The 27,851-nt window shown below is 39.9% G+C and overlaps 1 protein-coding gene across 4 annotated transcripts in view; it reads left to right on the forward strand.

The window, feature by feature from the left end:
- Positions 1-27,851, forward strand: part of LOC134814240 (uncharacterized) — a 324,724-nt gene that overhangs the window by 272,747 nt on the left and 24,126 nt on the right. Inside the window, exon 1 of one of the 4 annotated variants that reach the window (XM_063822318.1) lies at positions 18,694-19,057. The exons of 1 other annotated variant lie outside the window; for it this stretch is intronic. In XM_063822318.1, coding sequence (XP_063678388.1) covers positions 19,017-19,057 — 41 coding nt within the window. In that variant the 5' untranslated portion in view covers positions 18,694-19,016. Of the gene's footprint in view, positions 1-18,693; positions 19,058-21,421; positions 21,479-26,783; positions 26,858-27,851 lie in introns of those variants that run through there. 2 more of the 4 variants (XM_063822317.1, XM_063822316.1) reach the window with 2 other exon arrangements.

Below are 27,851 nucleotides of genomic sequence, written 5' to 3' on the forward strand. Positions count from 1 at the left end.
GCTAAAGTAGTAGTAATAACAAGAGTGTTACTGTAGTAACCATTGTGTTGCTATAGTAACCATATATTGAACTTGTTGTACTTTACCTGGTATCTCACATCATATAAGAGTCACTGATTGAAGATAAATATTTGTGGGCATAAACTGAAGTGCTAATGCGAATAAGGGATGTATCAAGAGTGAACAGTATGCAATAGATAATATTGTTCCCTAAGGGACTACTTACTTTTACTTTGGGCGATCCTCAATCGAAATCCCATTCACTGTCTGCCTCCACACGTCTCGATCGCACATAACAGTTCGAAGGTCGTCTAACTGGAGCCCAGTGTCACGAGCTACTACGTCCAGGAAGGTGAGTGGTCTCCTTCCACGGCCCGATTGGGCAAGTCGCCAGGGGAGGATAGTGGAGATAACTTGGTCAGAAGCTCTCATGCAATGCCCAGCAAATCTGGAACGCCTCGACGCAACCACTGAGGCAATAGATGGAAGGTTGCCATAGATCTGCTTGAGAGTTGGATGCTTCTTCCACGAGATGTTCTTGGCCTTCATTAAAAGACGGGTGTAGCATCCGTTGAGGCGTTTCTCAAGCTGCTTGTTTATGGTCCATGTCTCTGATCCATAGAGCAATACTGGTTCGACACAGGCTCTAAAGAACTTGACTTTCAGTTGTTCGGAAATGCCAGAGGACCAGACTTTTTGCAGTTTAATACAGGCTGACCAGGCCATTCCTTTCCTTGTGTTGAAATCCTTTCTACTGTCCGCAATGAAAGAGCCGAGGTATTTAAAGTCATCAACCTGTTTAATCTGGCGGCCTGAGATAGAATGTAAGTCGACAGTGTCAGGGATATTGATGGTCATGAACTCGGTCTTAGAAGCATTCATAGCAAGACCAACTTGTGCGGCTGCATTTTCAAGGTCTGTCAGCAGAAGTTGGACTTGCTCTATGGTGTCTGAAATTAAGGCCAAATCATCAGCAAAGTCAAGGTCTGTGATTTTGACCGCAGGCACTCTTCGGCTTTTCCTAGGCACGATGGTAAGACCGAATTCGTCACCCATGCAGCTTCTGAGGACATAGTCAAGGACGATGATGAAGAGAAAGGGTGCTAGAGTGTCCCCTTGAAGAACTCCAATAAGTGTCCTAAAAAAGTCAGTAAGGCCGTCGATGGTCTGGACACGAGAGAACGATGAGTCATAAAGAAGCCTGATAGCATCTACAAGTGGAGTAGGGATACCGTAGAGGGAGAGGATGTGGAAAAGGGCATCCCGGTTAATGCTGTCGAACGCTTTCGAAAAATCGACAAACACAATTGCGGCTGAACGATTTCCGATCTTGCATTCCTCGAGTATACGACGTAGGGCAAGGACCTGTGGGAGTGTGGATCTTCCTCTACGGAAACCATTTTGGTTTGGCCGCAAGAGGGGATCAATGAATGGGTAGATCCGGTTGAGGATGAGCTTGTTAAAAACTTTCGCTGCAACCGGTGCCAGTGAAATGCCACGGTAGTTTCCTGGATTAGTAAGATCACCCTTTTTGGGGATAGGAATAATAGAGGCCGTTTTCCAGGCTTGGGGGATCACACCATCCATGAGTGCTTTATTACAGAATCCGAGGAGGTTTTCACGTAGCTGGGGAAGCTTCCAGACTGAGGGAGGGATGCTATCTAGACCGGGTGACTTGGAGGACTTGGCGGACTTCAGAACCGTGTCGAGTTCTGACATGCTGAAGGATGAGCAGCTGATGGGCAGGGTGTCAGAGACTCGCTGGTTGAAGAAGGGGAGGGTGAGGTCCGGCGGAGGCTGTTCTGTGCCTAGAAGGGACTTGAAGTGCTCGAACCAGATGTTGAGCCGTTCTTCGGTAGTGCCTCCTGGCACTTTGCAGTATGGCACAGTGTCGGAAGATGTTAGTTGCCTGATGATGTGCCAGGAACTGCGATGCCTGTGCTCAGGGTTAGTTTTCTCCAGCAGGTCAGTCTGTTGTCGAATGTGCTGTGAAGTAGCAGCATTATAGGCTTCGTCCAGTTGCTTCTTTGCGTCTTCAAGCTTTTCCTTGGACGAAAAAGAGGGGGAAATCCTGTGACTCAGGGACGCATCCTTTAGGATATTGCGATGGTGTGCAATATTAGGATCGTTGTAAGGATTTTCCCGTTTCCTCTTCCTCTTTTTTGGCAACACCTTAAGTGCTGTGCTTGTAACGCTTTTAACGAGCAGGTCGTAGTCGGACTCGAGCTCTGCTTCCTCTAGGAGTGCACTGTACCTGTTTTTCACTTCCACTGCATACTGGTGTTTCATGTTGGAATCATGGATCAGTGGAGTCCAGTCAATGCTCCTAAGAGGGTCCCGTGCTGGAGTTTTGTTGACTCTGTAGCTGGCTTGAACAAAACATGTTACAATCCGGTGATCTGAACCGACAGTTTGCATGATGTTGTACGCTTGACAGTTCTTCACACTATTTGCCCACTTCTTCCGCCAGAGTACAAAGTCAATTTGATGCTTTGCTCTTTTGGGGTCTTCATAGGTCCAAATTTTATTAGCCGGTTTCTGGAAACAGCGGTTAGCAACTATCAGCTGGTGTTGGTCTACCAGATCCAGTAGTCGTTCACCGTTATCGTTGGTTGACATATGGTATGTGAAACCGTAGCTATTACTGAGCTTCGCGTTGAAATCACCGCACACTGCTAGCATGTTGTGAGGAGGTACCTTAGAGATGATCCTGGTTAGAGCGTTGTAGAATGCAGTTTTTTCTTCAATATCACTGCAGTTAGTAGGAGCATAACATGAGAGGACTGTGAGGCGAGGATTCCCGTTTACATGGAGCAAGATGATTCTGCTATTAACTTTCTCTACAGATAGGAGAGATTTCTGAATTCTAGGAGATAAAAGAAACCCAACACCACCAACCGATGCATTAACTGAATTCTTCGTAGCAGAAGCAGTGATGAGCTGATATGATAAGATGTTTTCAATTCTTAGGGATTCTTTGTGGTGTTGGCGATGCTCTTGCAAGGAGATAACATCATTATGATGCAGGAAGGCTGAGTGAGCTAACTCCTGTTTACGTGATACAGGGTTGAGAGTCCTACAGTTGAAGGTGCTAACCTGAAAAGGGGTTTTCCTACGAACTAAAAGGGTAGTAACAGGGTTGCTGCAACTATCAGGACCCACCCCTCCCGGGGGTTTTAGGGAGGGCCCGTCATACAGGGAGCTAGCTGCCACTGAGTAGTTAGGGGCTTGAACCCTAGTGCTGTTATCGTGTGTCATCATAAAAGTGAGGGGGGATTTTGTCTAATGGCTAGACATTGTTCCAGGCACGGCGCCACTGCAACCTGGATGTGACACTATAATCCAATACCCTCATCAGTAGGTACAATCACGGGTGCAGGTCTTCATAAACCCGGCTTGTTATTCGAGGTATGTGCTCCTCTAGATCCGCCGTGTTTAGTTGACCCAGACAGTCGGATTCTTCAATGACATGCCGGTCTAGCAGGGTCACCTCGTGCAGGATGTGGCTCTTCACCACGCACGGACGGTCTAAGCTCGATCTAGAGTCTAGACCGAGCCCTGGCCCATATTACAGGACCTTGAAACGGATCAGTTCAAAATGAAACAGAACATGACCCACTAGAACCTTTGTGTACAGGAGTGCCATTTGCTGTGATGGAGATCCAATCAAATTGTGCAATTGTTCGCACGTGCATTGAGCGATATAGTGGTTTATGTTTGGACTGGTTTGGAGGAGATCCTTGTTAGCCAGATCTACCCCTTATATTCTGCTTTTATCTGGTTTTCTGGACGTGCAGATAAAAGATTATAATTCAGATATTCTGTGGTGTTTCGTGTAATGTGCTGCTGATGGAAGAAGTTTGTTCATTTCACGATTTGTTAGGTCTGTTTGCTTGTGTGTGCTTGTGTATGCTTTAGTGTATTAGTATTAGTGCTTGTGGAACGGATAGTGTTTTATCATTCATGGATATCGGCAGCTTATCATCTTCAGACCACTATGTTAAATATCTGGGTAGAGATAACCCCTGTTGTACTTTACCTGCTAAAGTAGTAGTAATAACAAGAGTGTTACTGTAGTAACCATTGTGTTGCTATAGTAACCATATATTGAATTTGTTGTACTTTACCTGGTATCTCACATCATATAAGAGTCACTGATTGAAGATAAATATTTGTGGGCATAAACTGAAGTGCTAATGCAAATAAGGGATGTATCAAGAGTGAACAGTACAGTATGCAATAAGTGATCATATCAAGAGTGAACAGTACAGTATGCAATAAGTGATCATATCAAGAGTGAACAGTACAGTATGCAATAAGTGATCATATCAAGAGTGAACAGTACAGTATGCAATAAGTGATCATATCAAGAGTGAACAGTACAGTATGCAATAAGGGATGTATCAAGAGTGAACAGTACAGTATGCAATAAGGGATGTATCAAGAGTGAACAGTACATTATGCAATAAGGGATGTATCAAGAGTGAACAGTACAGTATGCAATAAGGGATGTATCAAGAGTGAACAGTACAGTATGCAATAAGAGATGTATCAAGAGTGAACAGTACAGTATGCAATAAGGGATGTATCAAGAGTGAACAGTACAGTATGCAATAAGGGATGTATCAAGAGTGAACAGTACAGTATGCAATAAGGGATGTATCAAGAGTGTACAGTACAGTATGCAATAAGTGATCATATCAAGAGTGAACAGTACAGTATGCAATAAGTGATCATATCAAGAGTGAACAGTACAGTATGCAATAAGTGATGTATCAAGAGTGAACAGTACAGTATGCAATAAGGGATGTATCAAGAGTGAACAGTACAGTATGCAATAAGTGATCGTATCAAGAGTGAACAGTACAGTATGCAATAAGGGATGTATCAAGAGTGAACAGTACAGTATGCAATAAGGGATGTATCAAGAGTGTACAGTACAGTATGCAATAAGGGATGTATCAAGAGTGAACAGTACAGTATGCAATAAGGGATGTATCAAGAGTGAACAGTACAGTATGCAATAAGGGATGTATCAAGAGTGAACAGTACAGTATGCAATAAGGGATGTATCAAGAGTGAACAGTACAGTATGCAATAAGGGATGTATCAAGAGTGAACAGTACAGTATGCAATAAGGGATGTATCAAGAGTGAACAGTACATTATGCAATAAGGGATGTATCAAGAGTGAACAGTACAGTATGCAATAAGTGATCATATCAAGAGTGAACAGTACAGTATGCAATAAGTGATCATATCAAGAGTGAACAGTACAGTATGCAATATATATAATAATATTCCTTATCATATAACCAGTATCTGCGATAAGTTGTAGGAATTTCCTGTTTCTATTTGAGCAGTGGTTAACCTGGCAGCTAGCCAACAAACGTTTCAGTGTCTATACAGTTATCTACACGCCCTTATAATTTATAATAGATAATATTGTTCCCTAAGGGACTAGAACCTTTGTGTACAGGAGTTTATCTGAGAAATTTGGTTTACATCTTAATTAATAAATCATGATAAATACAAGTTACAAGTTACAAGAAAATCTAAACAGTTTTAGAAAGTTTGGGCACGAGTCTTGTAAAACCCTGTTTACTCACTAGAGTTGCAAGAGTTACAAATTATAATTTTTGAATTATAATCATAATAGTCAAAAAAGTATCATTTCTCATACCTTATTTAATAATGATATTATAATTATATTAATTATATATATGATATTATAATTCAATAGAACAGAATTTAAAAAAGGGTTACATGGTTGTTACGTATTCTAGAATTAGATGAGAATTTGTAAACAACGGAAATGACGTCCTCGATAATAATCTTCCGAAATATCAGCTGATAATGAGATGTTCTGCTCCTTATCCTGCTCTACTCCTCATATATTAGTTTAATCAAGTGAACCGACCGTTCTTTAGATAACATACCTATTTCGTTTTTCTTGTTTTTCTTGTTTTGAATAAACTCAATCTAGAAAAACCTGTGGTTGACAAATAATCTCAACTCTCAGAAAATACGTATATAATTATACAATAATAACTTATTATCATGACGTCAACCGGATATAAAAGTTGTTTAACTTTTAATTTTGAGTAAAATAACGGACAACGGTGAATTGAAGAGCTAAAATGGCTCTTCAATATGAGAATAAGCACTCACCAGGTATTGAGAACCTTGCATTTTCAACTTTGATCAAATATGGGCCGAATGAGTTGAAGCATAGAAATATCCCTAAAATATCTTCAGTAACACTGAAATAACCCACATACCCATGCTCCGAATCACCCGAATTGATCTCTGGGGAATGTCGTCTCACTCGAGGAGTTTGTAACAATCACGTACCGTAATGCTTGCGGAGTAGAGATACTTGTTTGATGCTACAATAACAAGTTTTGCTCGTTAAGCTATTGGGATGTTGATCAGATGACCGGTGATGTTGATTGCAGCTATCTTATCATGGTTATTATTATTATTTACACATAAATATGGTACGTTATTTTACCTCTGTTCTTGTTGGCACGAAGTCTTCAGTGCCGCGCCGCTACAACACATTTCCCAATATCTTCAGTGCCACGCCGCTACAAAACATTTCCCAATATCTTCAGTACCACGCCGCTACAACACATTTCCCAATATCTTCAGTGCCACGCCTCTACAACACATCTCCCAATATCTTAAGTGCCACGCCGCTAAAACACATTTCCCAATATCTTCAGTGCCACGCCTCTACAACACATTTCCCAATATCTTCAGTGCCACGCCGCTAAAACACATTTCCCAATATCTTCAGTGCCACGCCTCTTCAACACATTTCCCAATATCTTAAGTGCCACGCCGCTAAAACACATTTCCCAATATCTTCAGTGCCACGCCTCTACAACACATTTCCCAATATCTTCAGTACCACGCCGCTACAACACATTTCCCAATATCTTCAGTGCCACGCCTCTACAACACATCTCCCAATATCTTAAGTGCCACGCCGCTAAAACACATTTCCCAATATCTTCAGTGCCACGCCTCTACAACACATTTCCCAATATCTTCAGTGCCACGCCGCTAAAACACATTTCCCAATATCTTCAGTGCCACGCCGCTACAACACATCTCCCAATATCTTCAGTGCCACGCCTCTTCAACACATTTCCCAATATCTTCAGTGCCACGCCTCTACAACACATCTCCCAATATCTTAAGTGCCACGCCGCTAAAACACATTTCCCAATATCTTCAGTGCCACGCCTCTACAACACATTTCCCAATATCTTCAGTGCCACGCCGCTAAAACACATTTCCCAATATCTTCAGTGCCACGCCGCTACAACACATCTCCCAATATCTTCAGTGCCACGCCTCTTCAACACATTTCCCAATATCTTCAGTGCCGCGCCGCTACAACACATTTCCCAATATCTTCAGTGCCGCGCCGCTACAACACATTTCCCAATATCTTCAGTGCCACGCCGCTAAAACACATTTCCCAATATCTTCAGTGCCGCGCCGCTACAACACATCTCCCAATATCTTCAGTGCCACGCCTCTTCAACACATTTCCCAATATCTTCAGTGCCGCGCCGCTACAACACATTTCCCAATATCTTCAGTGCCGCGCCGCTACAACACATTTCCCAATACCTTCAGTGCCGCGCCGCTACAACACATCTCCCAATATCTTCAGTGCCACGCCGCTACAACACATTTCCCAATATCTTCAAGCCATATTTCTACAACCAAGAATGCTTTAATTATAATAGTGGTTAATGAGAGTTCTAGCAAGGCAATCATGGAGGTTCTACTCATAGTCAAGGTTCACTGCGACTATAATCTTTAGAAGACAGTGGAGGAAGTGGAGAGGGCGATATTTTAACCATTTCAACTACTTCCTGACATTCGTGGGAGCACTTCAGCAACATGAAACATTTAGCTGTAATGTAATGTAGTAACGTAGTAATATTAAGCTTATATTTCAAGGCCCTTTCAAGGCTAACAGACAGATTTACAAGCGAACACGCTAATTGGGATGCAAGAATGTTAATCAACAAGTTCAATATATATGGTTACTATAGCAACACTATGGTTATTACAGTAACACTCTAGTTATTATAGCAACATATTCTAGTCAACAAGTTCAATATATTATATTCTGGGAAAATATAAGCCGATTATAGATAGACTACTACTTACAGATACAATATAGTGCTTTTGGACACGAAGGGAAACACACAACGTAAGGCTTGAAATCTTCGTAAAACTACATCATTAGAGCCTGTAAAAACATTTAACTTTAAGATTTAAGCACTCTATCAAGTAACATTTATATATAATCACCATAGTTTATTAACTCAAACGTAAAAATTGGCAGGCAAAATTTTATCAGTCAAAATTCGTAGCATGTAAGTAATTATGAACATTCTTTAGTAAGGCTGATAAGCAGTGACTAGCACTACTTATCAAACAAAACTTACAGATACAATGTTTACGGGCGAAGAAGTAGTGCCAACTCCAAATACTAATAATTTAGGGCTACCCGATGGATTAGTAACTTTAAGTAGCTGCAATTAACTTTAAGCAACTTTGATAACTATGAAACTACTGAACATCTTGCTGGTTTTTATGAGAAACCCTCAGAATTATGGAATAACCTAACACAGGTCCAATAACCTGGTAACCTGGTAACCTGGCAACCTCGTGCAGCCTAATCTATAGTTATAGCGAACTGTTCCCCGATATTTGAGTTGCGAGGGTCTTTTAATGTTGGGGCTACTCCTTTACTCGTTTCTGTCTGGTTCTAATATACCGTTACAATAATGACTTTAATATAATATTTAATTTGTTCCTTTACTCGTATTATATAATATTGAATTTGTTCCTTTACTCCTTTATAATATTGAATTTGTTCTGACCTCATTATTAGCACTATTTCATTCTGCAGAACATCTGTTGAACTAGATATAGTAAAATTCTTGCATTTTATTAATTTTCTAGCGTGTGAACCTGTCAAGTGTCAAACTTGAATTATTTTGTTGCCCATCCCTTCCAGTTGTTTAGTTTTTGTAGTTGGTCGCTATACATGCCACTATTATACTAGGAGCAGCCTCTTCCTTGGAGTTATCAAATTCTCTCGGAGTTATTTCTTTCTAGAATATTTTACCTTCTAATCTCTCTGATCCAAAATCGTTAGAAATCCTTAAACCTCGGCCTCCTTAGAATACCGATGGCTGGTTAAACTTAGATTAATATACAATTTATAAGGTAACCTTAGGTCCACTTAACAATTCTCTATTACCATGGTGCCGCTATTACCATGGTGCCGCTGTGGCATCCAGGTAATAGTTAACATGTTATAAATATTAATATGTCACAATCCCTGTGTACTGCACTATCACCAATAATATTAATATTCCTGCAATCATTAATTAAGTTATAATAACTGGTAATTATATTGGGTACGATAACATATTATTAAAGGTATCGTATCAACCCGGCCCCGGTCCCTTGGTTTAACGTCCCGTACCCAGACGGTCCTATTACTACCCCTTATATCGATATTAATTACTATTCCCTAATAATGCCTGTCACGTTTGTTAGGAGGCTAGCTGCCAAGTTGGCCAATAGTTACCCAGCTTACTACTAGTACGATTAGTTCTCCTTGGTATCTAACATCTGATTATTATTAATATGGGTCCTTGTTTCAAGTAATTTGCCGCCAGTTAAACGTCCCCCGGCCCCAACCTCCATTTTAAATCAACTACCAGCCTGTAAGACTGCCAGGTTACCAGGTTACCAGGTTGTAAGACTGCAAACCACTCAACCAGGTGTTGTGACAAGAATATTTACACATCTAGTGCGTCACCGTCAACTCCCGGGTTGTTACCGTGTCACATTAATAAACTTAATGTCATTTTAAACTTCTGGAATCTTCCTCTTCTCATTGAGACCAGACTAGGCTTGTTTGAATGTTTGATCAGTATACCTGGTTACCAGGTTACCAGGTTACCAGGCCAAGTTACCAGGTTACCAAGTTACCAGGTTACCAGGTTGAAACCTGACAACCTGACAACCTGGTAACCTGGTAACCTGGTAACCTGGTAACCTGGCAACAAGGTTAATCGTGATTCATATTAGAATTTTGATGCTTAAGTGCTTTGATTGAGCTACCCTATTTGTCGTCAAGCTCATGATTTCGGTGTTATTTTCATTTCCAAGTATCCGTTAGATCTGTCATCTGCACCTCGAGGAATAAAGATTAATTTGTCACAATGTTCATTTCAACCTGTCAAGTAACAGTAAAAAAATGATGAAATGCCATCATCCGTAATGCATTCCTATTTGGTATCCCTGTATAGTTTAGCGATAATATGATCCTCAAAAATGGTGGTTATCTTAAAAATGCTCCAAAACAATTCTATGTATTTTGTTGCCCTGTTCACTGTAAATACAGCGAGACGTGACATTTGCTTTACCCTGTTCACTGAAAATACAGCAAGACGTGACATTTGCTTTACCCTGTCCACTATAAAACCTCGCACGAAACAAGCAATATTTCCTTCGTGTTATCTTACCCTTATCAAGTAGCATAATGTATTATGTTTCCTTGTTTTGCCAACCTCGTGCAGCTTCAACGAGCATGCTGACAAGCCTAGTAACCTGGTAACCTGGTAACCTGGTAACCTGGTAACCTCGTTCAGCTTCAACGAGCATGTTGACATGCCTAGTAACCTGGTAATCTGGTAACCTGGTAACCTGGTAACCTGGTTACCTCGTGCAGCTTCAACGAGCATGCTGAAATGCCTAGTAACCTGGTAATCTGGTAACCTAGTAACCTGGTAACCTGGTAACCTGGTAAGCTGGCAACCTCGTGCAGCTTCAACGAGTATGCTGTTTAAATCTCTTTGTTTGGAGTTTGGTTAAGTTGTTGTGACCAGACGAGGGGGATGTGCTTCAGAATTTGGCAATTTTATTTATTCCATTTTGAGTTTTCCTTTTTTTCATTCATCTTTGTTCCCTTATTGAGACAAGCTGGGTCTGTGTATTAACTTTCTGAGACGCGCAGATTTTCTTCAAAATGAGACAATTTTAATTTTTTGCTAGATTTTCATTGAAACTTTCGTTAAATATTTAAAATATAATTTGATAATGTTAGCAGCTATATTTGTCGGGTCATGCAGTTTGGTTTCCATTGCTTACCCTTGCAATCGTACGGACCAGTTTATGAACAGATTTTGAATCGAATTACATGGGCCTTTTTTACTGCAAATCTTAATGGAATTAGATTGGCATGTCCTTACTGCAGACTGCAGATCATCGCCAGACCATACACTTGCATCTCTTATTAAAACTTGTGTCATTTCTAAACTTAGGCCCTATACAACTCTCGATTCATCGCAGCAGGCCTAAGGATGCTAAACAAACAAACCAGCCTTGACCATGAACCTCTGAGCCTGGTAACCTGGTAACCTGGTAACCTGGTAACCTGGTAACCTGATCATGAACCTCTGAGCAATTTCTCCACTAAACCCATGTGGCACCAGCAGTTTTGTAATCCCTGTTAAATAATCACTCGTTTCAATAACAATATAATATAATATATCCTGTCTAGTTCAAATCTGGAGATTAGTAATATTAATAAATAAATAATATTAATAAATTATGCATTGAGCGGCATTGAGAGCAATTTCATTTATCTCCTCCAAACTCCTGGAGTGACACCAACAGTGCTGACGGTTTGCTCTTATTTGAATAACAATATGTGTGCTGTCTAGTTCAATATTATTATTAATTATACATTAAGTTGCTTACTTCAGGTTACATTAAGTAGTTCTAAATATGTAATTAATTATACATTAAGTAGTTCAATATTTACATAATAAATTATACATTAAGTTGTGAACAATATGACCTATGTCCTGTAGCGGGATTACTGTCTAGTAGCTATGTCTTAACCTTTAGCTCTTGGTAAGTTAAAGTAGTAAATCTAATTTAAATAACAATATATGAGCCGTGTCTACTTCAAATCTGGAGATTCATAATAAGTTACCCATCGAGTTGAAGGTACATATTTAATACAGCATTAAAGACTTCATAGTCTAAAGTTCAGACATCAAGCCTCTCATTATATAATGCTTTTGGACACGAAGTGAAGGGATACACACAACGTAAGGCTTGAAATCTTCGTAAAACTACTCATTAGAGCCTGTAAAAACATTTAACTTTAAGATAAGCACTCTATGATAGCTCATTATAATCGGACGTCCACTGCACCAGTTCACCTACATAACCCACGTCGCTTTTTGTTGTTCATGCAGCATCTAGTCCAGTGCAGGGTGTGTAGTATTGACGCAATTCTGACGCTGTGGCAGCAATATAATAACAGCTACAATGAAACGGGGGTGATGCAACGTCAATTAATGTCAGTATTCCATAAAAACCCCAAACTGACATTGACATTAATTGACATTAATTGACATTAATTGACATTAATTGACATTAATTGACATTAATTTGTCTTGAAATTTGAGATTATCATTATTCGATAGATATTCACGTCTATGTAAGTTAGACCGGTTCAAAAAAAAACAAAATGTCCTTGAATAATTATGATTATGTTCTTATCTGTTGATCCTGAGGTTCAAAGACCACCAAAAAAAATTTAGCTTCCAACTCTTCCATCTTCGGTCCCCACCGGCCACGCCCATATTTTATTGGTTTCTTATACAGGTAAAATATCTAGAATCGGCTTTTTTAGCATGAAGGAGTAATGTTAGCTGTTTAAGATTCGTTATTCAAATATAAATGTCATGAAGGCATTTCGTTTAATGTGGGTTTTAAGTTCTGATGATGTTGAGAACCACGCCCTTGGATGGCCACGCCCATTTAAGAAAATTAAATTTCGGAAAACCGTTTTATTTTAGTTTTATTGTTTAATGATCTGAATTTTTCACATTTCACATTTCCATATGTGAAAGTAGTGAATAAATTGATGATATAAACGTTCTAAAGTGCTAAAAATATGGTAGAACTACATAATCTCTGGTCGAAAAATATCGTGTCAATTAATGTCAGTATTCCAAAATTTTGCAAAACTGACATTGACATTAATTGACATTAATTGACATTAATTGACATTAATTGACATTAATTGACATTAATTGACATTAATTGACGTTGCATCACCCCCAATGAAACTACATGACCGATAAGGTAACAGCGCGTTATAAATGAGCCTGTATTTTGAGACTTGATCCATTTAGCGTTTAGCCGCATTTTAAACTCTTTTGGAATGAAATCTAGCGAGCAATTCATCTGTTTCTGACCCTTCCTGTTTCTGACCCTTCCTAGCTCTTCTTCGTGTTGACCTTGGTAGTCTTTTACACTTTACAGTTTGCGCTCCATATAATACGCCTCACGGCTCACACTTTTTCGTACTGATCGAAGATCGTCGGTCAGTACTTAATTGTAATGGGTTTGTAATTGTAATTGCAATGGGTAATACTAACGTTTACTCACTGTGTGTGATAATGGGATACAATATTTGATCTGGTCGAGTTACAAACTACAAAATTAAAGTAGACGGTCGTTAGTCAATAGTGTCGCTACTGCATAGTAACTTTATTCACTAGTAACTAATTCACTAGTAACTAATTCACTAGCAACTTGATTCACTAGTAACTTAATTCATTTAATGTTGTTTGGGGGTCTGCTGTTTCGCTTTCACACAAGGCCCCTCTTGCTCACATTGCAGGTGACATTTCGTGTGACTGGCCCTGTTTTTGGGACTAGGTGGGCCTTAATTATTATCATTATTCCGAAAGGTATTTCTGGCTTATTGTTTTTGTTATGGACACGCATATGATTTAATTAACAAAATATAAAAAATGAAATACTAAATACACTTTATTAGTTCAGAACTTAATGTCCCCTTCTTGATCTGCAGGAAAAGAAAAACTGAGTGTTCTGTAGGATTATACTCATGCCATGTTTTTAGAAGAATGTTTATTCAAGTTTTTAGAAAGGCCTAGAAAAATGCTCACCTACGAGGTATTTTATAAGAATATGGCTTTGTTAGGCTTACGTGAGAACATTAGGCAAACATTTCTTGTGATAAACAAGAGTGGCCAAATATTCGTCACATACCGGCTATTAAAAGGACAATCAACTGCAGTACGTGTCCTCTAGTTACTGTGTCACATACTGTGTCACATACTGTGTCACATACTGTGTCACATACTGTGTCACAATTCACATACAAACATCACCTGTATCCTCTAGCTACACTCACATACTGTGTCACATACAAACATTGAGGTCACACTCCATATTCACTCTGAGAATGTTTTTAATAATTTATTTACCTACCCAATTCTGTAAACAATTATGACGGTTCACGATAGTGGACCTATAATTTAATTATAATCCTGTGTAAATCCTGTGTAATACTCTGTAATATAGTACGTGTGTACGTGTGTACGTGTGTACGTGTGTACGTGTGTACGTGTGTAAGTGTGTACTTGTGTACTTGTGTACTTGTGTACTTGCAAGAAAAGGCCATAATATGGTTGTACATAAGCATCAAGACCTTCGTAGTGTACATTGTACAGGCCTTCCAATTTCCATAATAGACATTCAGCGGTAAAAATGAAAAGCTCTCCATCATAAACCCCCCACTAAACTATAGGACATATTGTTCTGGTCTCACAGAGGGCCCCTACAATAATTGACACAGTGTGGCCTACATGATCAGGAGAGAGGAGGTAAGGGCCGGGACACAAGGGGTGTGTAATGTTCATTAGTGTGGGAGACATAGTGAGAGTAATACACATGAGTACCCTGTACATATTGTCATATTATACTCTATATGTGTGTGGAGGGGGGGGGGGGGCTAGACGTTTATATTGTGATATCTTATGCTTCTTTGATACCTGCTTGTGTGTTTTAATACCCATCTAGACAAGATTAAGTGTGGACCGTACCTGCATCCTACCTCCACCCACCATCCTCCCTCACTACCCCTCAGTTTCTGATTGGAGAGAGAGAGAGAGAGTGGTACACTGTATGTAATATAATCTATATAATATATGTGTGGGAGTGTGAGGTAGGAGTAGAGGTCCTCATTATACACCTGCCGCTCCTGATCCTGTAATGAATAGTGAGTACTGTACAGTACACCCCCTGTAATGAATAGTGAGTACTTTACACCCCGCTTCTTCGTGTGAAGTTCATGTGCCAGTTACAGTGGGGACATGGTGCACTTTTCTATTATTAATATTGATTTGCACTTGTACCTCGACCTTCAGCAACTTCTTTTCGTTCATCGGTTGATTGAGTTTCCATTCATTAGGGAAGCAGTACACTCTTTGTTGCTAATTTATTATATATATTGTTCTGAATGGGGTCACGTGACTGTCACCTGAACTATCTATCTGCTTCTTTTTTTCTTTGATTAAATCGCTACTATTGGGGCTAGCACATTCACCTTCATTTCTTTTTGTTCCATCTTCCTCTTGCTCTTCCACTGATACGGTTCCTACTGCATGACGTTTAGTTTAGGCCTAATTTAGCCAGGTCACCCCTTTTACTACTCCAATCAACCCCACCACCCTCTCCTCCTTTACCTTGGGACTCACTTCCCTCCAGCTCCCTCCAGCCTGACTCCTTTACCTTGGGACTCACTTCCCTCCAGCTCCATCTAGCCTGACTCCTTTACCTTGGGACTCACTTCCCTCCAGCTCCATCTAGCCTGACTCCTTTACCTTGGGACTCACTTCCCTCCAGCTCCATCTAGCCTGAGTGAGCCTGACTCCTTTACCTTGGGACTCACTTCCCTCCAGTTCCATCTAGCCTAACTCCTTTACCTTGGGACTCACTTCCCTCCAGTTCCATCTAGCCTAACTCCTTTACCTTGGGACTCACTTCCCTCCAGCTCCATCTAGCCTTACTCCTTTACCTTGGGACTCACTTCCCTCCAGCTCCATCTAGCCTGACTCCTTTACCTTGGGACTCACTTCCCTCCAGCTCCATCTACCCTGACTCCTTTACCTTGGGACTCACTTCCCTCCAGCTCCATCTAGCCTAACTCCTTTACCTTGGGACTCACTTCCCTCCAGCTCCATCTAGCGTGACTCCTTTACCTTGGGACTCACTTCCCTCCAGCTCCATCTAGCCTAACTCCTTTACCTTGGGACTCACTTCCCTCCAGCTCCATCTAGCCTAACTCCTTTACCTTGGGACTCACTTCCCTCCAGCTCCATCTAGCCTGACTCCTTTACCTTGGGACTCACTTTCATCCAGCTCCCTCCAGCCTGACTCCTTTACCTTGGTACTCACTTCCCTCCAGCTCCATCTAGCCTTACTCCTTTACCTTGGGACTCACTTCCCTCCAGCTCCATCCCCTCCAGCTCCATCTAGCCTGACTCCTGTCGCCCAGGACACACTTCCTGAGATATTTAAAAAAGAAGTCAATAGTCTCCTATTGTTTAAGCCTAATATAGTGCAGTGGACCTTGACTCTTGAGTTCGACTTCTTCTTTTTCTTTGTTTACTATTTCTGTTGATCTATTTGCAGGAACACACCCAATCTGTTTGTGGTAACATTTCTTGTATTTTTTATTGATCATATTGCTTTTTATAGGACCATGCACCATCAGTTTTGTCAACATTAACAATTTGTTGCTTCTACATATCGCACTGCAACTATCACCTCTACCAATGTTGCTAGTTGAAGAAAGTAAGGCCCCTACAGGTACTCGACATGTACACTTATTATTTCTTATATAATGCTGATAATAATTTTGTTGCTACCAGTGCTACCCTACAAAGGATGCAGAGTTTTTATTAAAATTTAATCTCTAAGATCGCTAGGACTAACACGTCCTTTTCTTATTTTTATTTGCAGTCCTGAGTCATCTGTCCCACTGTCCCACCTTTTCTTGACAACACTCCAACAGAGAGACACTGCTTGTTTTATCATGTGACTGCAAAAAAGAGTCACGTGACCACACAAAAGAGTCACGTGACCTATGTAGTACCACGTGACCACACCAACGTAATCCCCACTTTTGAAATTATCCAACAGTCATATTGTTCATGAAAATGCGCATTTGTGACAAAGCTTTCAAGCAAATTCATTTAAATTCCTCTCATTTTTTAATGATCATTAATTTCTCCAGTAGTGCTTTAACCATCAATCTCCGATACAGACAATAAAACTGTCACTTTAAAATGTAACAAATTACCCGGCATTCATAAAACACATAAAACAAAACTCCTCCTCTTCTGTTGAAGATCACAAAGGTTACCACATCACATACACATATTGTTTCAATCATCACGCCTTGTGTCATTGACAAACTTGCTTACTTCACCCATTTCCCCACTAATCATGTAATTAATTACCCCACTGTTGTGAGCACGTGACACTAATGTTGCCCACACCTCAACAACCTCCGAAATGGAACACCGATTTCCAAACAGGCCCGGCTGAAACAATAACGCTATCAAGTTATTCTCTCTCTCCTGCGCTAGTGTGACGGTGTCTGTAACCGGTAATCATTTCAAAGGTGAGTCTGTCACCGGTCACGTGGTTTCTGTTACGTAGTCACGTGGTTTCATACGTGGTCACGTGGTTTCATACGTGATGACGTCACGGTCCCAAACCTAATCCAGCACACCTAGTATTGTCCTTAATTCGGTTCGGAGTCATCTTGTTGTTTGGCGGATTCTGTAAACAATTGTCACGTGATCGGCCCGGGGGTAGTTCCGGACGTCATCGGCGGGGATACAGCTGATGATTGAGATAATGAGAGTTTGATCCGTTATATGAGTTAGTTTGTCTTGAGTTGTAGTTGTAAACTGTTGGGCTCAGTCGCAGGTTATCGGGAGAAACATTAATTATAACTATATTTCAGCCACTATGCCACCTGTTAACGGTCCTTAGTCTTCTTGTGATTTCAACGGTTGTTTGTAGCAACTCGTGTCGGTGATTACCACTTTTTACCACACAATTTACCACATTTGAGGTGTAATACCAGCGGTTTAGGTACCACTCCGAAACAGTTTGGTTAATTACCGCGCCACCTGCTGTGTTTGAAACATTTCTGTAATACTTTCAACTCCGTACATTTTAAATCACAGAACTCTGCAAACCACTCCGTTGAAGTCATTTTAAATTTAATCCCATCACCTGCAAGTTACGTTATGCAGAAATTTGCCACTTTACTTTCGCTTTCGAGCCACTTTATCGACACATCCCGCCTAGACGCTAGCTTTCAGCTTTACTCCTTTATAATATTGAATTTGTTCTGACTTTGATCCCTTATTAAACACACAGTTCCAACGCCAGCTGTTCTGAAAATTGAGTTGAATTTATGTAGCATTGCTAGTCACGCCCTGTACTTACTGCACTATGTAGTGTAAAGATATAGTGTAAAGATATAGTGTAAAGATATAGTACTCTTCAGTCTGACAGTATTTGATTTTAGTACGGTTGATAGATTGGTATTTGATTGCTTCCCTGCAGTTTTAAAATATCAACTCACAAAATACAACTATTTATCGTACTCACTCGACGATTTGCCCTTTTTTGCGAGGTCTCGTTTCACCGCAATCTATCTTTTTATAAAGTTGTTGTTTGTCACGCAGTAGATAGCTTTATTGTTCTTCCCCCCGTTATTAACTCCTCTATTTAAAGCGCTACAACAGACCATGATGAGATGAATTATTTGAACCTACCCCTGCTCAAAACCTTCTGAATCTACCTGTTCTGTCACAAGTCAACCAGATCAACGCTCCTTGGAATATCAACTCCTTGGTTACCATAGTAACCGTGGTGTTACTTGGATTATCAACTCCTTGGATTGTGGTTTTCAAACACCTTAAATAACATATTTTCTGGAGTATTCTTGAAAAAATCTTTGAAATTGGTTGAAGAAGAGGTGTTAAAGGTACGTGTGGCGGGGTGCACCTAAGGGCTGCGCTGGGTGATTCTTGGAGAGGGTGCACCGCACTGGTAATGAAGAGTGCCTCTTACATCTACAACTCTATTCTAAGATCGTGAGTACTGTTTAATGGTTATTATTTCATTAATGTCACTATTTATATAATACACTTTAAATTTATATAATACACTTGTGTTTATTTTAAAATCTATTTCCACCATACCAACCAGCTGATATTTTGTCACATATTTTGAAATATTCACGTTCTTTGCAAAAAAATGTATAAATTTTCATGACTTTCGTTTTTATAATATATGTACTAGCTATTGTTGGTTTTATCTGATCTTAGAGACATATCGTCGGTGATACCAAACATTTGTTGACGTGACTTTTTGTACTACATCATAAAACATTATTGATCATGGCTTGCGTACAACCTACTCAAAGGCAGAATTTAACCATCAAGTTTGTGATTTTACCCCAAAAGTCAGTCTTATGAGACAATATTCACATGGTTATGAATCTCATGTCATCATCCCGTAACCATAGTAATTCTGTTAATTTTAATAGAATAACACGTGATGAGTTAGGTGCTGAGAATAACTCGACCCAATCATTTCTCTCATTCCTTCTTCTCGTTACGTTTAACTTGATCCCAGTCTAAGTTTTAGTTTAATTTCACTGTGATGAAATTCAAATTCTATCTCATGAAGGAGGTCAAAAAGTTTGCTGACTTTTCTGAGAGAAGGTTAGTGTTTATTAACTACATCTAGTGTTTATTAACTATATATCCATGGTTTTTTGTATCTTCATTTGTCTTGATAGTTACTAGAAGACGGCATCGCACGGCACCGCACGGCACCGCACTAGATAACGGTACATGCGTGTTTATATCTACTCATACTTTGATCCCACTAAATTGACCTCTCTGACGAAACTTCAAGCGTTTCTCCAATAGAATATCCACTGAAGCTCACTACTCTCTACCTTGCTTTGTTACCATTCACGTCACAAAGATTTCAATCATAGACCCACCAATTGTTAGATCATTATGCGATTATAATTTCACTTTAACCTCTAAACTATTTTCTTAGTACCGTGCGCTGACGCACGTGCAATAAGCGCTGACGCACGTGCAATAAGCGCTGACGCACGTGCAATAAGCGCTGACGCACGTGCAATAAGCGCTGACGCACGTGCAATAAGCGCTGACGCACGTGCAATAAGCGCTGACGCACGTGCAATAAGCGCTGACGCACGTGCAATAAGCGCTAACACACGTGCAATAAGCGCTGACGCACGTGCAATAAGCGCCGCACGTTGTCTATTCAAAACACCACGTATTCGTTTGTCGGATTAAGAGATGTTTCTTGGATCTGTCAGACGCTTTAACGAACATTCCGCAGAATTCAAAACGGTTTTCTACCTGGCTCTCATTTATTTGAAGTAACTTTTTTGAAATTGTCGCCAATAGGATCCCCGGTTAAAGGGAGAAAATACCGGGCTTGCATTTGTCGGTAAAGAGACAAATACGAAAAGAACTGATGGGTTCATGTTATCACCACGCACCGTTATTTTAGCATATTTTCTATCGGGATTTGCGTTTGTGCGAATCTCGTAACGGAGATTTATCTCTCTCGTAAGCTGACAGGTTTTAATTACTATCACGTGCCAAAACATCCCGTCATTCCCAAATAAAATGTTCCCATTTTACATTTTTTTCTTTCCTCTCCAAAGTTGTTAAAATAAATTCAGCACGGTAGAATTTCGTCAGAATGAAAGAAGTGACGAGTTGCCAACATGTTGCCATGGTTGCCATGGTTACACCAACATGGTGTCGGCGCACAGAATGAGAACACATTCCTATTTCAACTCAGTCACAAATCGCCTCAATATCACGTGTTAACTGAAACACCACGTGTGAAATGAACCATCACGTACTGATAAGACAATAACGAGGTCACACCTTCAGTTGTCATGGTTACACCTTCAGTTCCGATCATCCCGTGTCTAATCCTGTGGGTAAATTAAGCGGCTTACAATCCAGTGGATAATGACTAATTAATACCCGGCCCGAGAGCTATCATTATGTTTGAACCTTCTGCTGCAACCAATTATCCTGTACTTCCTGCCATGGCAACCAATCGGGTGTCTGCGCGGTGTCACGTGGGCTGGTTTTCAGCCAATCAGAGCGCTGTATTTGTCCGGATAGTTGACCAATGAGCGACGAGATTTGCTGTCAAGTGGTTTAATGTGTTTTTTATGTATTTTCAGCACTATAATATATTAGTTCATATACTTTTCTCTCCGTGAATTGTTACTGATAACACAGTTGCCTGGTATACGATAATCGCATAGGCTAATACCGCACCTCCAAATACAATCGTACGCGTGATCTTGATCGTAGGATTTGTTCAGAATATTTCCGAAAAATACCGGACATTTTTTGTGCGTTTTTGTTGTTGTTGAGTGAGGGTGAAATGCTGTTTTCTCTGCTGCACTACCAGTTAAAAGGGCTAATGAAGGACCTTTTCATGTAAGTTATGTGCTAATTAGTCAATTAGTTAATTATCTAATTAGTTAATAAGGATTATGAATAAAAGGTACAATTATTATGGGCGTTGGAATATAATGTTAAACTTTTAAAGTTTGATGATTTAAAAAATTAAATGCCAGAATATAATCATTATACAAATTATGCAAATTATGAACAAAATAAGTTCGAAATTTGACATTCTGATTGGACGGAATCTTGCAATGAAAGAAATTCCACTCAAGAAATTTCACCAAAGAATTATTAATTGTCAGGAAAATACTTGCTTTTAATTTGTTATAAAATAAAAAATAAAATAAATTCCATATTTCATATGCTAACTGTCAACGTAATTTTTAGTGTTTTGTTAATTCAGTAAACTAAGCAGCAGCAACTTACAAGTTATTTTATCATGCTTCATCCGGACTTCCCCATATTCAAATACGTGCTAAATCACGTCGGGTTAATTGCGTAAATATTGTTCAATAAATAATATTTAATCATACCAACATGTTGCAACAGTTCAAGGCATAATTTGACATCAACCGTTAATTTTAGAACACTGACTTTTGTATTAAGTAATTTTAATAATTCTGTTTCCTTGGTCGAGCAATATTGGATATTTTCGTTTTCTATGACGACATGAAAGGGCATTGTTCCATGCAACTCTGCATTCGCTGTATCCTGCTCATATCTGGTTCTTGGAAGATATCTCGAATTTAACATTTTCAATTCATATCTTCCTCTTGACAAATGCAATCATTTCTGTGGCCGTACGTGGCCAAACGTCTTTTATGTATACTTTTAGAAACGAACACTAACAGACGCAAAAGCCCATCCCTAATATCTTAACCTTACTTTATCTTGGAGAGCCATACCCCCATTTCAGTGCATAGCTAGAACACAATCACGATGGTGACCATTTTGCGATGTTCGAAGCGGACCTTTACATGAAGTCAGATGATTGGATACTGAGCTCAACTTCATTAATCATTGATCGCTCTACCAATCGCATATTATAACATACCCTTGGCCTTCCGTGCTTGTACCGGAAAAGCTTGTAATGATATCAACAAGTAGTACAGTTACTGGTACACACTGTTACACTGGTACACTGGTACAGTTACTAGTACACTGGTACAGTTACTGGTACACTGGTACAGTTACTGGTACACTGGTACACTGGTACAGTTACTGGTACACTGGTACAGTTACTGGTACACTGGTACACTGGTACAGTTACTGGTACACTGGTACAGTTACTGGTACAGTTACTGGTACACTGGTACAGTTACTGGTACACTGGTACAGTTACTGGTACAGTTACTGGTACACTGGTACAGTTACTGGTACACTGGTACAGTTACTGGTACACTGGTACAGTTACTGGTACACTGGTACAGTTACTGGTACACTGGTACAGTTACTGGTACACTGGTACAGTTACTGGTACACTGGTACAGTTACTGGTACACTGGTACAGTTACTGGTACACTGGTACAGTTACTGGTACACTGATACAGTTACTGGTACACTGGTACACTGGTACAGTTACTGGTACACTGGTACAGTTACTGGTACACTGGTACAGTTACTGGTACACACTGGTACAGTTACTGGTACACTGGTACAGTTACTAGTACACTGGTACAGTTACTGGTACACTGGTACAGTTACTGGTACACTGGTACAGTTACTGGTACACTGGTACAGTTACTGGTACACTGGTACAGCAAGTGTTACACACAGACACTTCTTTACGTACCAAGCTAGCAATCAGATATAAAGAACACTTATATTAAACCAAGACGTCATCTTCATACAGATCCTCATTGAGATACACTCCGCACAACGACTTGCAGTGCACAGTGCTTGCAGTGCTTGCAGTGCACAGTGCTTGCAGTGCACAGTGCTTGCAGTGCACAGTGCTTGCAGTGCACAGTGCTTGCAGTGAACAGTGCTTGAATTGCACAGTGCTTGCAGTGCACAGTGCTTGCAGTGAACAGTGCTTGCAGTGCACAGTGCTTGCAGTGCACAGTGCAGGTGACTTTGACTGATCTCGCTTGGTTTTCGTGGTCACGTGACCTAAACATTTAGTATCCGGACTAACCGCTCGTTGTGGATTAACTAAGGGTTAAATTTAGAAAGTTAGCTTTTCAAAGCGGTTTCAGCTGCCCCCAATTGGTGTTTCCTCTTATTTTGCAGACTACACTATTGTTCTTTTTCGGGTAACTACGTAATTGCACCACTGTTTAAAGAAGGAGCTGTAGAAGTTTCTGCAGATCCGTTAACTGTAGTTGTAGTTTACTCTGAGTTATATTATGTGCATGTTTGGGGGGGGGGGGGGGGCATGTTTCCAGAGTCACGATCATTAGCCTACTGCAACTGCTTAACATCACCACACACCTTGCTTACTTGTACTTGCTAAGGAATCCTCCTATCTGTTGTACTGCACCACACAGTAACTAGGAGGAGACCTTAACACTTAACAGTAACTCCCTTTTCCACAAAATAACTCTTCCGATAACCTATTTTACAAGTTGTTATACTCAAATGCACCTGTAACTGTATAACAGTATCCTGTACCTGTAAGCATGTGTAAACATGACCTGTAACTTCACTAAAACACGTTATTTAATAAAACATGTTATTTTAAACTTACAACTTAAAACAGATATACTGCTTCACTAAACGCTAAAATCACTTCTATATAATATAACTGTGTAAAAGGTAAAAGCACAGCTCGCGTTTTACATTATAAACCCTACAAAATTCCAAATTCACCGATTCACTGCTCCATACCTGCAGCACTGTTTCCTAAGAATGTATCACCTTCAAACTTGTCACGATTTAACACACACAAACTTGCCATGGTTTATGACACGGATGTAATCGTTTCCCTTTCTTTGAGTACAATATGCCCCTTAAAGGCACCGCTTGCATTTTACCTAATAAACAAAATATGTCAGATTCAGATTCGCCTGCAGATTCAGATTCGCTTGCAAATTGATACACTGTTTCCCAAAAATGTGTCCTTGATGACGTCATTGTTCTATAATCCACTCTATAAACCGCACTACAAGTTGCACTGCACGCCCCTTCCAACCACCGCTCCCCCATTAACAGCTGTCACCTCTCTCTCTCAGATACTCCTCTCTCTCTCTCTCTCTCTCTCTCTCTCTCTCTCTCTCTCTCTCTCTCTCTCTCTCTCTCTCTCTCTCTCTCTCTCTCTCTCTCTCTCTCTCCCTCTCTCTCTCTCTCTCTCTATCTCTCTCTCTCTCTCTCTCTCTCTCTCTCTCTCTCTCTCTCTCTCTCTCTCTCTGATACTCCTCTCTCTCTCTCTCTCTCTCTCTCTCTCTCTCTCTCTCTCTCTCTCTCTCTCTCTCTCTCTCTCTCTCTCTCTCTCTCTCTCTCTCTCTCTCTCTCTCTCTCTCTCTCTCTCTCTCTCTCTCTCTCTCAGATACTCCTCTCTCTCTCTCTCTCTCTCTCTCTCTCTGTCTTTGGGTGACCAGTTAGCACGACTTATCTTCCTGTGCGTAGTCTACATCTCTACCTCCCCTCTATAGTTCTCTATAGCTATTAACCAATCAGCTTCCACTTTTGGCTGTCACGTGGTTGGTCAATAGTGGATGCTGATTGGTTGATTGCTGTCACGTGTCACACAAATATGCCTCCGCTAGAGTCCTCTGCCATTGTTTGGAGCATTGTTTGTAAAGTATTGAAATACTGATAGAGTATTGTGAGAGAGTTTATTATTGATTTTACAATAGTATTGTGAGAGAGTTTATTATTGAATTTACAATGTAAGGAGGGTCAATCCTGAGTTTAGGCTATCTTTTTTACTACCATGATATTAATGGTTTACAACAATCGAGTACAGGACCAGTTTAAGTGCTCCATTGTTTAAAATAATGTTCCAGAGCCAGTGCTAGGATCAACATTTAAAAGTTTTGTTAACATTAGTAGTTATTGCTATGGTTGTATTGGTTAATGGTTACCAGTAGCTGTGTGGTAGTAGTTCGTACATCAGATTATCAGAGAGGGCGGAGGAAACTGTTTACAGTTGGTAGGGATAGTCGTTGTAGAATGTAGGGATAGTCTTTGTAGAATGTAGGGATAGTCCTTGTAGAATGTAGGGATAGTCGTTGTAGAATGTAGGGATAGTCGTTGTAGAATGTAGGGATAGTCCGTTGTAGAATGTAGGGATAGTCCTTGTAGACCTATCAGCACTCAACAGGCACCTGATTTCGTCAAAACATTAATAATAGTCCACATATTGTCCTGTCACATTGCTTCTTCCCATCGGCCTAAAGATTTTACAAATAACTTACATTCTTTATGCTAATACGGAAGTTAGAGATACGCGTAAAGGCTATCTAATAAGAGAGTTAGGATTGTTGGAAGAGTTAGAGAGAGATCCTATAGAGTTAGAGGGATCCTATAGGGCCGCTCTCTCCCCACTACTCTCTCTCTCTCTCTCTCTCTCTCTCTCTCTCTCTCTCTCTCTCTCTCTCTCTCTCTCTCTCTCTCTCTCTCTCTCTCTCTCTCTCTCTCTCTCTCTCTCTCTCTCTCTCTCTCTCTCTCTCTCTCTCTCTCTCTCTCTCTCTCTCTCTCTCTCTCTCTCTCTCTCTCTCTCTCTCTCTCTCTCTCTCTCTCTCTCTCTCTCTCTCTCTCTCTCTCTCTCTCTCTCTCTCTCTCTCTCTCTCTCTCTATCTCTCTCTCTCTCTCTCTCTCTCTCTCTCTCTCTCTCTCTCTCTCTCTCTCTCTCTCTCTCTCTCTCTCTCTATCTCTCTCTCTCTCTCTCAATGAAGTGGCCCCCTTGTACACGCCGTATGGTATCGTCTGCAATTACAAGTTCTCAAGCGATCACAGATTTGTCTAGTGCTGGTCATTGGTAAGGTTTTTACATTGAAAGGGTTTTCTTATGCGTCGTTTTGTCATTGTGGTCGTAGTGATAATAGGCCATGGTTTTTGTTGTTTGCTATATTTTGTGGTAAGTAATGTTTTGTGACTTAACGGTTGATGCCTTGTCGATTAGTTCTAAATTTGTTCTAAATCAGAGTTATCCATAAGTTGAATATTTCTGCATTAAGTATGCTCAGTATTTAGTGTTTAGTGGAACGTGCAATCTATTTATTTCCGAAATTATTTCATTAAAATTTGTGAATGACATCGGTCATGCTGTAAAATCTGCAGAATATGCTGCTGAAGAATAAAATTTAAATATAGAAAATAAAATCTTAATATAGAATATTCAGTCTTTTATAATTTTATATCTTACGACCACCATAAATGTCTTAAATACTGCTTTCCTCTGAAAGTGATGAGATGGAATTACACGATTGGATTCGGCCGCACTCTACAGCTTAAGAACTATCACAGGTAAATAACTATAATAAATAGCTATAAAATAACTTTGCGGAGGAATGTATATGTCACGTGATCACCGCCAAATCAGAATATCTCGTGTCTGTCTTTCAACCTTCAATTGATACTTACCATTTTGAAATTGTTTCATAATATCATAATATCATAATATGATCGTTTAATTCGAATTGTAGCATTTCACGATGCATTTATGATGATAAATTTTGACATTATTTTTCGGGTGAGGATTTTAATCGCAGATTATAAGAAAATGTTAAAGCTTTATACCCGGATAAGTATAATATCAAAATAACTTTGCGGAGGAATACATATCACGTTTTAAATCCTAAATAAAAACTATTTATCCCTTTGATAATTTCTTTAATAATAATCCACCTGGTCGTTAACTAGTCCTTTTCTTGAACGCAAAATCATGACCACCACCTGATAGCAGTATTATGATAATCACGTGCACTTATCCTTTGCACGTGCACTTATCCTTAGCACGTGCACTTATACCTTGTTTAGCACGCACTTTTCACATTATAAACATCTCCACAATATTACCTCCTTCCCTTTCCCAGCGCCTTTCTATTTACCCTTTCTATTTATCACCTTTCTATTTACTTTCGTATCGTTATTGTGGGTTATTGTTTACTCTGCGGAATTAATGTTTTGACCATAAATGTGGGTTCGGTATGAGGCGGATATTGTTTATGGGATCGTCTCTGTATTTAAATGTGAAGTTTATTTGAATAGCATATCGGCATATTTTGTTCTGTCAACAGAAGGGAAGGTATTTGATTTGGCCCGTGCAACCTGCAAATATACACTTTCACTATAGACTCTGTTAGACTCTATTGGACTAATGTGTACAAGGATAAATTCCGTTTAAGTTACTTACAACTTATATTAAAATTAAGCAGAAGATTGCGATCATCTTAATCTAGATAGCTGGCTTTGTGTAAAATATACTTGATATATAGACCGGGCATGTAATGTGTTCTCT

Source organism: Bolinopsis microptera, chromosome 4, assembly GCF_026151205.1.
Source record: "Bolinopsis microptera isolate Bmic1 chromosome 4, MBARI_Bmic_1.0, whole genome shotgun sequence".
In the NCBI taxonomy this organism is placed as follows: domain Eukaryota; kingdom Metazoa; phylum Ctenophora; class Tentaculata; order Lobata; family Bolinopsidae; genus Bolinopsis; species Bolinopsis microptera.